This window comes from Clarias gariepinus, chromosome 11 (assembly GCF_024256425.1).
Source record: "Clarias gariepinus isolate MV-2021 ecotype Netherlands chromosome 11, CGAR_prim_01v2, whole genome shotgun sequence".
Lineage (NCBI taxonomy): Eukaryota > Metazoa > Chordata > Actinopteri > Siluriformes > Clariidae > Clarias > Clarias gariepinus.
The window spans coordinates 24,099,704-24,115,947 of NC_071110.1; the positions used below are offsets into that span (position 1 = coordinate 24,099,704).

The 16,244-nt window shown below is 37.4% G+C and overlaps 1 protein-coding gene across 1 annotated transcript; it reads right to left on the bottom strand.

Moving 5' to 3' along the window:
- Positions 1 to 1,416: 1,416 nt before the first annotated feature.
- LOC128532809 (L-amino-acid oxidase-like) lies at positions 1,417 to 15,096 on the bottom strand. The gene is made up of 9 exons (XM_053506913.1): positions 15,065 to 15,096; positions 14,774 to 14,893; positions 13,717 to 13,784; positions 9,978 to 10,192; positions 6,974 to 7,086; positions 4,225 to 4,426; positions 4,066 to 4,134; positions 3,844 to 3,980; positions 1,417 to 2,712 (listed from the first exon to the last, which is right to left on the bottom strand). Exons 1-9 carry the CDS (start codon positions 15,094 to 15,096, stop codon positions 1,953 to 1,955), a joined length of 1,716 nt encoding a protein of 571 aa, XP_053362888.1. The 3' UTR covers positions 1,417 to 1,952.
- Between the last annotated feature and the right edge of the window lie 1,148 nt (positions 15,097 to 16,244).

Here is a 16,244-nt window from a genome sequence, read left to right on the forward strand (position 1 = left end):
TATTTTTAAGAACAAGGGAGATGTGCAAAGCTGTGGCAATTATAGAGGTATAAAGCTAATGAGCCAGACAATGAAGCTGTGGGAAAGAGTAGTGGAAGCTAGGTTAAGGGCAGAGGTGAGCATTTGTGAGCAGCAATATGGTTTTATGCCTAGAAAGAGTACATCAGATGCAGTATTTGCTTTGAGGATGCTGGCAGAGAAGTACAGAGAAGGTAACAGGGAGTTGCATTGTGTCTTTTTAGATTTAGAGAAAGCATATGACAGGGTGCCAAGAGAGGAGCTGTGGTATTGTATGAGGAAGTCTGGAGTGGCAGAGAAGTATGTTAGAGTGGTGCAGGACATGTATGAGAGCTGTAAGACAGTGGTAAGATGTGCTGTAGGTGTGACAGAAGAGTTTAAGGTGGAGGTGGGTCTGCATCAAGGATCAGCTCTAAGCCCCTTTTTGTTTGCTCTGGTGATGGACAGGATGATGAGGTAAGACAGGAGTCTCCATGGACTATGATGTTTGCAGATGACGTTGTGCTTTGTAGCGAGAGCAGAGAACAGGTGGAGGAAAATTTGGAGAGGTGGAGGTATGCTCTGGAAAGCAGAGGAATGAAGGTTAGCCGCAGCAAGACGGAATACATGTGTGTAAATGAGAGGGACCCAGGAGGATCGATGAGGCTACAGGGAGCAGAGATAAAGAAGGTGCAGGATTTTAAGTACTTAGTGTCAACGGTCCAGAGCAACGCAGAGTGTTCAAAGGAGGTAAAGAGGCGGGTACAGGCAGGTTGGAATGGGTGAAGAAAAGTGTGTTGTGCGATAAAAGAGTATCAGCGAGAATGAAAGGAAAGGTGTACAGGACAGTGGTAATACCAGCGATGCTCTACGGCTTAGAGACAGTGGCGCTGAAGAAAAGACAGAAGGCAGAGTTGGAGGTAGCAGAGCTGAAGATGTTGAGGTTCTCTTTGGGAGTGACAAGGGTGAATAGGATCAAGAATGAGTTCATCAGAGGGACAACCCACGTTAGATGTTTTGGAGATAAAGTCAGAGAGGCCAGATTGAGGTGGTTTGGACATGTTCAGAGGAGAGATGGTGAATATATCGGTAGAAGGATGCTGAAGTTGGAACTGTCAGGCAGGAGGTCTAGAGGAAGACCAACGAGGAGATTTATGGATGCAGTGAGAAAGGACATGAAGTTAGTTGGTGTAAGAGAAGAGGATGCAGAGGATAGGGTTAGATGGAGGCAAATGATTTGCTGTGGCGACCCCTGAAAGGGAACAGCCAAAAGACAAAGAAGAAGCTTTTCTTTTTAAATAAATTTAGTAGGTCTTACATTTGTTTACTAATTAACTGTATTTGTCAAGTTAGTATTGCAAATATTACACAGTCAGGTGTAACCCCCCCCAAAAAAATGGCCTCAATCCCGGATACTTTTACAAAATTCCATATTCAAGTTTTTATTATTTATTCAAGTTTATATTATTTTACACACCTGCAACAAACGACATATATGAAACATTTAAAAAAATCAATAATAATAATAATAATAATAATAATAATAGAATAAAATGAAATAAAATAAAATATAATCAGCACACTGTGGTAGATCCCAGCACCCCTACCCATACAACACGAAACCATCAGCTTGTCAGTATATCTTTGTTATGAATAATTATCATTATTTGTATTTTCTAAAAACCCTAAAAAGAAAAGTAACCTAAATTAAGAAAAATTCTTTATAAAAACAGTTTTATAATATAAATTTTTAAAATAACATTTATGGTCATAAACTGTAAAACAGTTGATTCTTAGTACAATTTTATGATGGTTTCTGATCATCGCAGGAGAGTAGATAAACCGTATGTTAAAAAAAGTGTTTAGTTATAATTAGTAAGTTAGTGAAGTGTTTCACTAACACTAACAGTTGTGTTTAGATTTGAACAATAACAGTATTGTTGTTAGTGTTTTTGTTATACAGCATTGTTTATGTTTATCGCTGCTTTGATGGCAGATTTCATAGAAGTCTCAATCCAGCCATGTGGCATATCCGTATGTTCCCCAGCAAAAAAAATCCTGCCCTCATTTCTGGACAGATCATCAATATACTGAGTTTGTTGGTAGGGGGTAAACATAGCAAAGGCTCCAAGGCTGTATGGATCCAACCCCCATTTCTTTACAACACCTTCAATGTAGAGATCCTGTATATGCACCCCGTGGATCTTCATCAAGTCATTCAGCACCTCAAACTTCAGCTGATCATCAGACATTCCTTGGAAGAGTGCGGCATCATCTGAGACAGTGTAGGAGGCCAGCAGAACTCCTTCGTTCCCAGTGAAGGTGTGGCTGGGGTAGTAGATAAAGCGTGAGGGCAAATCTGTGATGCTTCTTCCACCATAAATGCTTTCATCTTCCCAGAACCTGTGGCTGAACCTCAGCACGACCTTGGTGGAGCTAGAGTAGTGCACTGAGCGCAGGGCCTCCATCTTCGAAGAACTCAGGGGGGGCTGGAAGACGATAAAGAGGGTGGCTTTGGCTGTAGCCGTCACCAAGACGTAGTCAAATGTTTTATGGGTCAAGAAGGAAGACTTGTGCTTGTCTTCATAAAACACGGTCACATTGCTTTCTGTCTGACTGATGCCTCTGACTTTTGAGTTGAGGAGGATCGTCGACGTGAGGATTTCATAAAATTTGAAGGGTAACTTATCAAAGCCACCATCGATTTCAAAATATCTGGGAAAAAGCAGGATATAAAGGAGTATTTATAATTATAGAACTGTTGAATTCTTAAATCTGATACATTTCCTATAACAGTAGCTAATAGCACAAGATGTAATTCAAATCATGGCTTGTAGTAAATCATTCTTTTGACGTTCCTAGAAATTATTATTTATTGCATTAAGTGTCTGCATTGAAATTCCTACAAATTAAGTGCTCTTATAAATGCAATAATAACATAGAAATGAAAGAAAGGTTTTGTCTGTCCATTGGTCAGAACTCGCTCTATATACGCGGCACTCAACAGAGCCGATCAACGTGATAGTTTAATATAAATCCACAGAGTATGTGGAGGACAGGACACAGAAATTATCATAATGCACTGAACTGAAAGTGTGATGTGCTAAAATCTAAATGCTAAGTAAAAGTGATGTTATGAACAGTTATGTGCCGGATTTAAGAATCTACTTTAAACAGACAGTGTTTTTGACAAAAGAAGTACTATACTGTACAATTTAGCGTAAACAAGGCATAAGATACACAACCCTACACATTTTTTTCTTTTTATTAATAAGTTAGGCAGAAAGTTCTGCAATACAGACAGACAAAGCAGACATCTACGTGGACTTGAAATAATGAAATACCTAAAATAATGATATTACTAATTACATTAAAGCTGATCAGGAGTGAAAGATCCTGTTTAGAAAAATAGTCAACTTTAGGGTTATAACAGTAAATCTGCTCCACAACATTGATTGTTTCAATGTAACACCATGCCTCACCGTGATTATTTTCCTTACATATTATCTACAACAATTATCAGTAATACTGTATAGTCACAGAAGGTGACCGGAAAAGGTAGTCTTGGAAAATAACCAAGTGTTTGAATGCATGGGAGAGTAGACTTTATGGAGTCACAGTCTCAAATGTCGCAGGACATGTAGCATCACATTTGCACCTTAGACAATAAGACTTAAAGACTTTGGCCATTGGCCACATTCTCAACTGGCAGGATTTGGAAAAAAAATAAACTATGACACAGCGGTAAAAAAAAATTGTATCACTGAGACATAATGAATGAAGTGGAGCATATTATGTTAAAACAAACATGTCAAAAGAGTTAACAAAGTTGTTAACATTACTTACGTGGTGTTATCATTTATATCAGACTGCAGGTAGAGACTCTCCATGAGAGAATTGTAATAGAAGCTGTTCTCATTAAGAATGTCTCCAATCATGCGCAAGGCTCCAACACTCATGTTAGCCTCTTCCACCAAATACTCCTGTACAATTAAACACACATCTGTTTATAACCAAACCAATCAGGTTAAAGTTAGGTTAGACCAATTTAAATTATAAGTTTGTTACCTTAAGAGAGTATGAATCATACTTCTGTATCATTGCATGGCAGCCATGTTCCTTTATATACTCTCTTACCTAGAAAACAATCGAAATAATTTTAAATGATGCTAAAGAAACATAAAATCTACATAATAATTTAAAAGATGCGTGCTCCTTTTGGCTGACCTTCCACAAGGATTCATCGTAAAGTTGACTGGCTGATTTTCCTTTTTCGTCCTCTCTCAACGGGTACTTTAGAATATCAGGATTCTGTATCACTTGGTACGTTTTATACCGATTGCCATTTATATAATAATAAGTGTTTATGTCTTCTTCAATAAATGGGTTCAATTTTAGACCCAGCTTTGATATGACTTTTCTGAGAATCCTGGAAACAAAGAAGGATGGAACAAATGTATTAATAAAGTAATATTATTTGAAATACATCATTATTTTGGAATTAATTTGAATAATCCAGATGTCCGGTATTCAAAAACAAATAGCATAAAAAATGGAAACCTGAATCTTATAAAAAAAAAAAAAGTGGGAACATGATCTACACTGCTTAGAGACAGTAGCACTAAAGAAAAGACAGGAGGTAGCAGAGCTGAAGATGTTGAGGTTCTCCTTCGGAGTGACAATGATGGATAGGAATTCATCATTGGGACAACCCATGTTAGATGTTTTGGAGATAAAGTCAGAGAGGCCAAATTGAGGTGGTTTGGACATGTTCAGAGGAGAGATTGTGAATATATCGGTAGAAGGATGCTTACGTTGGAACTGCCAGGCAGGAGGTCTAAAGGAAGACCAAAGAGGAGATTTATGGATGCAGTGAGAGAGGATATGAAGTTAGTTGGGATGAGAGAAGAAGAAGCAGAGAATAGGGTTAGATTGAGGCAGATGATTCGCTGTGGCGACCCCTGAAAGGGAACAGCTGAAAGAAGCAAGTAATTTATAACTGTAGAAAAAAGTACAATTTTGATTTATTGTTGTTATCAAGTCATAATGAAGTGCTTCAAGAGGCTGGTCTCCCAGCACATTAAAGCCAGTCTCACACACTCGTCTAAACCCCACCAAGCCTAGAGCAAATTGATTGGAAAAAAAGAAGAAGAAAAAGAAGAAGTGGGAATATTATTTATTAAATATAAATATAAATGTAATCCACAAATATTTGCATAAGAGATCAGATATTACTGATCAGTGTGATCCAGCAAGATTGTTCATTTTAAATATAAAATAAAAAGTAAATTAGGACTGAGATATTATACTTTACAGTTTTGCATATTCATTTGTTTAATATCTATTTCGTCTCATATACAGATTTTTGCAGGTGGGAATAAATAAATATGAAGTGAGAGTTTGCAAAATCTGTAGACGTGAAAGTGCAAATAGTTCGAAACATTCAGTGACAAGCGTTTCAGTTCTAGTTTCTAGTATTCAGTTCTTGAACGACTACGGGGCAGAAACTGTTCATGAGTCTGTTTGTGTTAAATGTGATGGACCTGGAGCATCTGCCAGAGGGAAGAAGGTCAAACAGATGGTGTCCATGGTGGGTTGGGTCTTTCAATACGTTGTTTGCGCTGCTGTGGCACCGAGAGCTGAATAGCTCTACCAGGGAGGGGAGTGAGCAGTCGATGATTTTTGAGAGGTGTTGATGATCCTCTGAAGGGTTTTCATGTCTACTACTGAATAGCTGGCGTACCACACAGTGATACAGTACATCAACATGCTCTCAATGGAGCAGCTGTAATAGGACAACAGAAGATCCTCCTGTAAGTTGTTTTTCCTGAGAATGGTCAGGGAGTAGAGTGCCTTCTTTACACCAATGCTGTGGTGTTCGGGGTCCAGGAGAGATCACCAGTGAGGTGTGTAACCTCCATAAGAAAATCCTGAAAGTAATGACCCTTTCCACAGTCTCCATTGATATATATCGGATCCGGAGTTGTGCCACACTTACAAAAGTTTATATTGAGTTCCTTTGTTTTTGTGAACACCACACTACCAGTCTTTGGACCCTTCCCCGTCTTTGGGTGAAAAGACTCCTTCTTTTGGAGTCTTTTCACCCTTATACATTGTTTCATCTCCTTCTAACATGAAACCAACCACGGTTGTGTCATCTGCAAACTTTGAGTAACGGTGATGAACACATACCCCTGTGGGGTGCCTTTGGAGGTGAGGTGGTGGTCTAGTCTAACAGACTGGATGTGATTTGTTGTGAAGTCCTTAATCCAGTTGCAGATGGGTTGAAAAAGGCAAGTTTGGTGACTAATCTACATGGGATAATATTATTGAAGGCAGAGCTGAAGTCTAAAGTCCCTCTAAAAGATCTATCTATCCATCCATCCATCCATCCATCCATCCATCCATCCATCCATCCATCCATCTAGGAAAAGCATGCTCACGTAGTCCCCATAGTAAGTGCAGTGTAAAGGGACAGTATCAATGGCATCTTCTGTGGATCAATTTGCTCTAGGCAAATTGGTGGTGTTTAGAAGAGCGTGGGAGACTGGCTTTAATGTGCTGGGAGACCAGCCTCTTGAAGCACTTCATTATGACTTGATACGGCTACAATAAATCAAAATTGTACTTTTTTCTACAGTTACAGTAAAAGGATCTCTGGCTGTTGAAGATTAAGAACCTTTGCTCTAGGGACAAACATTCCAACCCTAGCTGAAAAACTTAGGAAATAGGAAATATATTAATCGCTCAAAAGGTGAGCTTATGTTATTTGTAATCCATTACTAAAAAAGTAGGACATACATGTAAGTCGCCCCACCACCACCAAAAAAAAAACATATACTGAGCTGTTTCAGCATACGAATACTGATAAGCAAATGACTGTTAAGAGCATACCCGATATCACAGAGAGCACTGATAATGTATAATGTCTTCAAATGCTATGAAACAGGGCTTGTGGTATAGAACTTTAACTCACCAGTGAAAGCTTGGAATCCTCATGGCACCGAATTCTGCAAACCAGCCTCCCGTTTTATTCCTGTGTGTCGAAATTCTTCCACCTGTTGTATTACTTGCTTCTATGATTGTAACCTAAAGAAGCATTAAAACATTATTCAATTAATATTCTTGTGAACGGTGACGATTTATAACCAAACAAACACTCACAGTCATCTATACCGCTTTATCTTGTATACAGCGTTATACAACAGCGTCCTGGAGACTATACCAGGAGACTCAGAGCACAAGCAGGGTGCTAATCCATCAGAGGACACACAAATACACCAGCAAATTGGGAACAGCAAATAGCCCAATTTTTTGGACATGCAAATTCCATGCACAAAGACCCAGAGGCTGGAATTGAACCTGGACCCTGTAGGTGCAAAGCAACAGTGCTAAACACTAAGCCATAGGGCCGCTTACTATGGAATATCTGTGTCTTATTTATTCATAGAGTTATTTATTTCATCATGTATTATATAGAGTGATCAATGAGAGTGGGGAAGACAGCATCTAAACATACCAGTTCATCATAATACTCTACGTCCATGTGTCCCCCAGATCTGCTCCTTTACCTATGGCAAATCTATTTACAAAAATGCTTGACTAAATAAATAGGTTTTTAGCCTGGACTTAAACACTGAGACTGTGTTTGAGTCCAGAACATTATTTGGAAGACTGTTCCATAACTTTGGGGCTTTGTAAGAAAAAGCTCTGCCCCCTGCTGTAGTTTTCATAATACATGGTACTGATAAGCAGCCTGCATCCTTTAATCAAAGTAGGCGTGGCGGATCGTAAGACACTAGCAGTTCGCTCAGATACTGCGAGACTATTTAATGCTTTATATGTCAAGAGTATTATTTTTAAATCGATGCGAAATTTCACAGGGAGCCAATAAAGTAAAGATAAGATAGCGGTGATGTGCTCATATCTTCTGGTTCTAGTGAGGACTCTCGCTGCTGCATTCTGGACTAACTGAAGCTTGTTTATACACCTAGTTGAAGAACGGTATCGTGTTATTGCGTAATAGCGCGGTGCTGTGCGTACATTATTAAAACATACAGTAATATATCAAACTCCTGGTCTGTGATAGTTCCATTAACAATAACTGCTTTAGGTGTGAGAGATCTAATATTTAACAGTCCTAGCTTCAGATCAGAGGTGCCGGCTGCACATTCAGTGTGATCCGAGTTTGTGGTATCTATGTTACTTAAATTATTAAAACAGACTTTCTGAGTCTTTCTACATTTTTAATTAGCTCGGGAAACAGACACAGTCTCAATACAGTGAACCCTGAGTGACGACTCTATGCAGCTAGCAGACGGTTGGTTTAGCCTGTTTGTCTCTGGATTGTCACCGATTAACTAGGCCTCTTCTGAGACCATGCGCTATACTACAGGAAATGAGAGCAGCACCTTTCCGAGTGGAATGGACACCGTCCCGCCCTAACAGGCCCTCGAAGGTCTTCCAATTGTCCATGAAGCCCAGATTATTTTCGGAGCACCACCTGGACATCCAGCGGTTCAGCGACCATAACCTCTGTAAGCTATGTTGCCATGTCGCATTGGGATGGGACCAGAGCATACTACTTCGTGGGACACCCCTAATCTAATTTAAACACCTCTGTAAAGTTACTCTTACTAATCTCTGACTGACGAAGGCGTATATCGTTAGCTCCAGCATGTACCACTATCCTACAGAACCTTTGCTGTCCTAGAGCCCTAAGATTACCTGCTATGTCCGGTGCTCTGGCTCCCGGGATACACCTCACCACTGCCGCTGGCGCCCCTAAAGGCCTGGCTAATTTCACATGTCTCAGTATAGAGTCTCCTATAACCAGAGCTCTTTCAGGTTTCTCAGCGGGTGCATCACTGAGGAGAGCAAACCTTTTAGACACGTTAAGCGCAGAAGAGGTGTGCTCCGGTGGGCTAGCTTAGCGTTAGCTTTGGCTGAACGTCACCCCTATCTCCACCTGTCTCACAAAGTTCAGTTCAAAAGAAATCAGTTTAGCTGAGTTGTTTTCCCTCTCTTACCTATTGTAAATGCCGAAAGAACATATCTGTGAGTAATAGTGATGTTTTGTACAGTATATTGACTCATGATACATGTTCATGTCAACTATTTTATTTTATATAATTTGCAAATGTATTTATTCTGATAAAAAGGATACAATTTTGTGTTTCAGTTTTACAGTATATTTCTTCAGTAAAGATCCTAATTTGAAAGACTTGCTTGCTGGGTATTTATTAAAGAGACTTGTTAGCCAACTGACAGGCTGGGATCTGCCAACTTCATGCTATAGCGAGGACAGAATGAATGGGAAAAATTTATGCTAGAATTCCATTTAAAATATCATAAATTAATATCAGAAATAAATTTCATGAATAAATATCACTCACTTAATGTCACTTGCAACATGAGAATATGTTTTTCAACATGTGTGTTGTTCAATACAACAAATGCGACCACATTGTCGTGCCAAGCACCGGCTGTGAAACGCAAGAGTGGCAGTGCACAATCATGTGTTGACTGAGCGCTTACACCTGTATGTGATTAATAATGAAGTGCATTTACAGGCTGTTTGTATTGTAGTGATGTTACTCCTGTGCCAAAGTTTGCACAGGCGGAGCTGACTGAGCAGACCGACGACAGCAGAACATTGTCGTGCCTGGTGTTTTGATTTGTTTACAGATATAATTTAGGTTGCTTAGGAAGGGCTAAAAATGTTCTGGTAAAAATAAATAAATAAATAAATAAATAAATAAATAAATAAATAAAAACAGCCCTTGTGTCGATATTCCTGTCACTGTCCTACCAGGGACTTATAGTCATTTAAAAGTAAACAATTTTTTTTAAAAATGCACATAAAAGACAATTAGTAACTCTTCAAATACTTTGTGCAGGAAAGTCAAATCGATATAAACCTCATCTACTATACTTTAATCTTGCACTAGTCTTTCTTAAGTAAATAAAAGGACATTTACCTTATGTCCAGCATCCTCTAGTATCTTAGCTGCAGTAAGTCCAGAAATGCCCGCACCAATGATGGCCACATTGTGAGGTTTCTTCGGGAGTGGTAGACCTTCTTTAATTATCTTCATGAGTTCATCATAGTCATCGTCTTGAAGACATTTTGCAATTACGTCATCTTCACTTCTTCTGGCACTTGAGACGATGAACAGCACAATCACAATAGATACTGGGAAAAAAAAACATATATAAAACAAGGGGACACTTTTGACTCATTTGTGAATTGAGATACTGTACTGTAGTGTAATTACTCTTATTTAACACTGTACTCACATGTCTAAGTTTGTGAGACATAAATAACAAGTGAATACAACCTCTTTTAATTCTTTGTGTTTTTGTGTAAAACAATCATCTAATCATCTGATCAGCTGGTCTTAGTATTAGGCAAATACAACCTCAGGTGAACAACATATAACTTTTTTTACAGTGCCATTATTTATTTACCAAAAAAAAGGCAAAAAGAAAAAAAATATGTGGGCAATACTAAGTATACCCATGTTTCAATAGCTTGTGATTCAATATCCACCTGAACTTGAATTAGACGTTTCCTGTATGACTTTATCAGTCTCTTACAATCTTCTTTACAATAGGTTTTCGCTTGTGGGCCTTCACTTATTCACAGTTATCTTAAAGTGCTGCCACAGCATTTCAACTGGGTTAAGGTCTGGACTTTGACTAGGCCATTCCAAAACCTTAATTCTTTTATTTTTCTAACTATTCTTCTATAGACTAACTGCTGTGCTTCAGATGACTAGCCTGGTACATGACATAATTTAGAACAAGCGTTAGCTGTCGGACAGATGGCCTCATATTTGCCTCTAGAACACCCTGGTATTCATGGTCGACTCACTGACTGCAAGGTGCTCAGGTTCTCTGGCCTCTTAACAGTCTAAATCATCACCCCTCCACCACCCTGCTTGACAGCAGGTATGCGAAAATGCTGTTTGTTTGTTTGTTTGTTTGTTTTTTTTGTTTGTTTGTTTTTTTTTAACCAAAAATTGCTCTGGGCATTAAGGCCAAACAACTCCACTTTGGTCTCACCTGTCTACATTATTTTGTTCCAGAAGCCAACAACAGTTGCATTTCTAAAACCATCACTTTGGTCTGTCCTTCCCTCTTGGCATTGTGTTAACACCCACTGGACTGAACTGCCAAAGCTTCTGCTTTTATAGAGATCTGCACACCTGCTTATGATCAAATAATCAAGGACTGATGATTAGCAGCACCTGGCTGCAACTTACCCGCTAAAATCCTGTTATACCAGTAAGAGGGTACTCATTATCACTTAAATCTTTTTTTTTTTTGGCTTATTTTTGTTAAATAAATAATGGCATGGTGTATTTGAGACTGTATTTGCCTAATACAAAAACACGCTACGATCAGATTCATTTTTTTTAACACAAAAACACATCAGATTAAAAGAGGGTACTAACTTTTACACATGGCGGTATGTGCCACTATCAGACAGGGACAGGATACTGACTGGGTTTACTGAGCACTTGCTCAAAGATCCTGATTATCCAGAGGCTCCAAATAAATATTATTTGAAAATGTATTTTATACAGTCAGTTTGAACATGTAACTAATAAGCAGTCAGTTAAATCCTTTTCTAATCTCTGTTATGTTGGCAATGCTGAACAAATTCCTGTGTAACTACAGTACATGACACTGTCAACCACATCACATTATGTATTTCTGTTAACTATGTAACTAAGTGACAACCCAGTAAACATTGTTCCAACGGCAACATCGTGTTCCTGGCCAAAATCAGTCACGGTAGGACGGCAATAACTGTTCAAAATGTGTTTCCTGAAATCCCTTTTAGCTTGGTGTTGTTCAATATATACCCTCCCAGCAAACGTTTGATGACCGTTGAATTAGATAACATCACAGAAGTCTATTTAAGTCTCGTTTTGGAAAAATTCTTCAACCATGACGGGACGTGTCGGAGGGAAGTTATTTTAACAGTTAGGGCTTTGTCATTGAGTGATGATTGTGTGTGTGTGTGTGTGTGTGTGTGTGTGTGTGTGTGTGTGTATATATATTGTTTAAGAAGAGAAATTGTTTAATTGAAAAATCTAATTGCAATTTTGCACCTGCAATTATAATTTTAATAACTTCAATTACAAATTAAAGAGATTTATTCACCTAATTTAATAAGCCTAATTAATAGTCTGTTTGAAAATAACAGCATGTGCATATTTAAAGATTTTCAACCTATTTACCTCTTTAAGGTTAATAATACAGATGAACTGTAAGAATTTGGAACAACTTGAGTAAAGATTTTTAAAAGAAGATTTTTTCACGACAATATTAAGTTTGAGCATTAGTTGAACTAAACATGTCCTGATAGTCACCGAGTACATAATATATAAAACATGTCTGTCTTTAAGCCCACCTCTGATATTACTGGATTTCTTAACATATGCAAGCCTGTGCCCAACGATTTATTGTTTTTTTCTTACTTTTTTTAACTAAGTGAGAAGAATATGCAAAAAAACATATCAATAAGTGGAACGATAAAAATTGGGTCTTCCCTGTCTAACAGAAAATTATTTGAAATTAAGTGGATGATGGTGAATGATATAAACAAAGAGATATATATGAGAGGAGACAGGAATGAGAGGACAAAATAAATAATAAATATCTTATAGGTTATTATGGAAATGCACTTCATATGCAAAAACACACTTAAGGTGTATCAAATTTGCATGTGCTTTGACTTTTGTATGTGTTTTTGTATTTGCAGCATGTTTCTGTAATATTTGTGCTTTTCGTTCCTAAGGGCCACATTAAGAAATAATTTTAATTACATTATATTTTTTGGAAGTGACTACATGCCCCTCTCCACCCAGTTACTGACATTCACTGTCCAACCTTCTCTAGACAGAGTTATAAATGTGACATATTATTTCCATTTTAATGATGGTATTTTGTCACTGTGTTTGGAAAATTTGGGCTATTCTTCCCAATCAAATACTAACTCATACTTTACTTTTATTATGACTTGATTATTATTTTAACATTGCATGACATACAATCCCAGTTTACTTTAATTTTAGTTCCAGATTGTAACACTACACTACACTTGCATTTGTCTTACCATATTAGATTTTTAACCCACTAAAATTATTGCATATAATTTATTGCAATTTCTTTATTTCTTTTCTTTTTCTTTTTTTTTGGGGGGGGGAGTTAAAAACGTGAAATATATGATGCACACATCTGAAAGTTTTTTTTTTTGTTTTGTTTAGAAACCAAAAGTAATGTCAAAGATTAATGCATGAAAATTTATGTGAAGCCCATAAAAAAAATGTGTTTGGTGCCATCTTTTCTTTGCATGTCATCTCCTCATTTTTAACTGTCAGTATTCTTTCTTTTTCAAATTTTACAGTGATTCCCAGTCATGCCACTAAGTGTACTTTCCAAAATAAAAATGTGCATATTACATAAAAAAAAGAAAAAACATTTATTTTGGGGGGGCAGGGGGCGTTAATCATAGTTTAAACTTCACCTATTACAATTATTATATATTAATTAGGATTATTTGAGGTCTAATATAAATAGAATACATCTGTATTTTATATTTATAAAACAAGGCTCTGTATATAAGTAAAATACAAAAAAAATAGAATTAGGAAAGTTAAAAATAAATAAATAAATAAATGAATAAATAACAAGACTTATACTCACAAAAGCGACAGATGAACCAGCCATGAGACATGGTACTTTCCCTGGAAAGAATCTTAGTAAATGGAAACCTAAAAAAGAAAGAGGTACTCCACATCAGGACAAATAGAAAACTGAAACTTAAAGTGTAAAAGCTGATATGTCGACACTGCTTTCCTTTTCCATACTCCACATACTTCAAAGCACACGTGCATTTAGGCTGAACAGAATGCATACATTAAATAAACATTTAAAACAGTAAACAGGCACATTTATTGCACAGTTTTGTCAAATTGCTTCCTAAGCTAGAGCTGTCCTACAAATCAGTGCACAATAAGGATCTATAATGTTTATTCAGTTGTGGTGGATTTGTAAGGCATACTCACCATTAGTTATAGATAAAGTTTCACAAATTAAATATTATCTGATAAACATGTGAGCTGGTTTTAGAGTGGAGCATGATGAGGACCATCAGGATGATGATGATGATGATGGTAGAGGTAATGGTGAACTCAGCAAGTGACCAGCAAAGTTATGGAAAGTCTATCAGGAATATTTTCCCACACCGACTCCAAGTTCAGCCATACTGAACAAATCAGATTAGCGGCTTCTCCTGTTCATTAACATCCCTCTACTCATTTCCATCATTCCATCTCAACAGTCTAAATGACTTATTAGGACTTTATCCTTTGGGATCATTTTTTAAAATGTTTGCTTTAATACACCTTATTTTTTTCCCATGTTTATTAATGTTGAGTATGCGAAAATACATTTCATAAACAAAATATATATATTTTTTTTAATCTTGGAATTCACAACTACTCAAGAAACACTCCAAGTGTTAAACATAACTTATAAAATTATGTTCAAAAATATTAATTTATATTATGATTTTAAAAATCGTTTTTTATTTCGTATAAATGTTTTAATCCCGTTTTAAATGATTATTCATTTAATTTTAAGTTCGTAATATTTTATTCTGTTTTTAATACAGAACTTCTAATTATATTATTTTATATTCTCACTATAAGTAACTCATTCTAGTGTTTTCTAGTCCCACATTCATGAAGGTTCCACTTACCCGCCGTGTTGCTGGAGGAGGAGAGAGAGTGTGTGTGTGTGTGTGTGTGAGAGAGAGAGAGAGTGTGTGAGTGCATCATGCAGCTCCGCTTTTATTCTCAACGCAAACCGAAAGCATGCTCTGTGCCGTGCGGTTTAATCTCAACTCAAAACAGAATCCACGGGTGTTTTTTTTTCTGGTGTGAAACTAAACAAAAAAAAAGTCAGCATCTTTTGAGGAACTGTCCCTCCTGATGTGCATCATCAAGTCGGATGTTATCGCATCCCAGGTCACATCGGTCATCGTTCTCACCGTGCACTCGGGAGAGGAGCTGTTTCATACATAACAGTAAATCAAATCCTTAACAAGCCGTAGACACTAAGATTAAAACTTTATGTTTTTTGAGGATGTTTTTTTTTTTTTTGGTGTTTCTGGCATTTTAAATATCAGACACATTTTAAATTCATGACAAATAAACCTCACTGTATTTTAATTTAATGATTAGTTTTGTTTTACCTTTGATGATTACTGTTGATTTGTTACTGCATTTGACAATCAATCAATCAATTAAACACAATAATCACAGTGACATCAGAAGGCGGCGTGGTGGCTTAGTGGTTAGAACTGTCACCTTGCATCTCCGAAGTCCTGGTTCGATTCCCACCTCATGTTCTCTCCATGCTCGGTGGGTTTCCCCCGGGTACTCCGGTTTCCTCCTACAGTCCAAAGGGTTAGGCCTTTCCAAATTTCCCGTAGTGTGTAATTGAGTGTGTGTAGTCTACTGGGCTCCTGGCCCCCTAGTATACAGGATAAAGCGGTATAGACGATGACTAAGTGAGACCAGATTAAAACCGTAATGATTATTTTATAATAATAATAAGTAATAAGTAATAAGTATTTAAGTATTTTACGTTTAATCAGGTTAAGAGGCTCGATATGTAACAATACTGGAGGTTTCAAAACTATGAAATGACACATAGCATTACACAAACAAGATATTATTTTAAGACATAAATGTTAGCTGTTGTGGAATTGTTCTTCCAAAAACAGTTTTGTCAAGTACATGTGCAAAACCCATCACGCACCCATGATTAAACTGGCATGAAGGTTATGAAGGTCACGGGTAGCTCAGTGGTTAAGGCATTGGACTTCGGAAGATCCCAGGTTCAAACCCTGTGACTACCAAGTTGCCACTTTTGGGTCCTTAAGCAAGGCCCTTAAGCCTCAACTGCTTAGGTGTATAGTGCAGGGGTCTGCCAAATTCTGTAACGTAAATGTTATCCCAGGAAAACCATATCAAAACTTACTTCTGCTGCAGAGAAGAAGTTTATTTAGACTTAGACCAGCCTCAGAAATTACCAATTTACCAAAGCACCTCAGATTGGGGCCATTATAAAGGCTTTAGAGAGCAAAAGTAGCAGATGCATATTAATACAGTATCAACTGTTCGAATTAGATTATTGCATATTTTGGATGCCTTCAGCATTGTAGA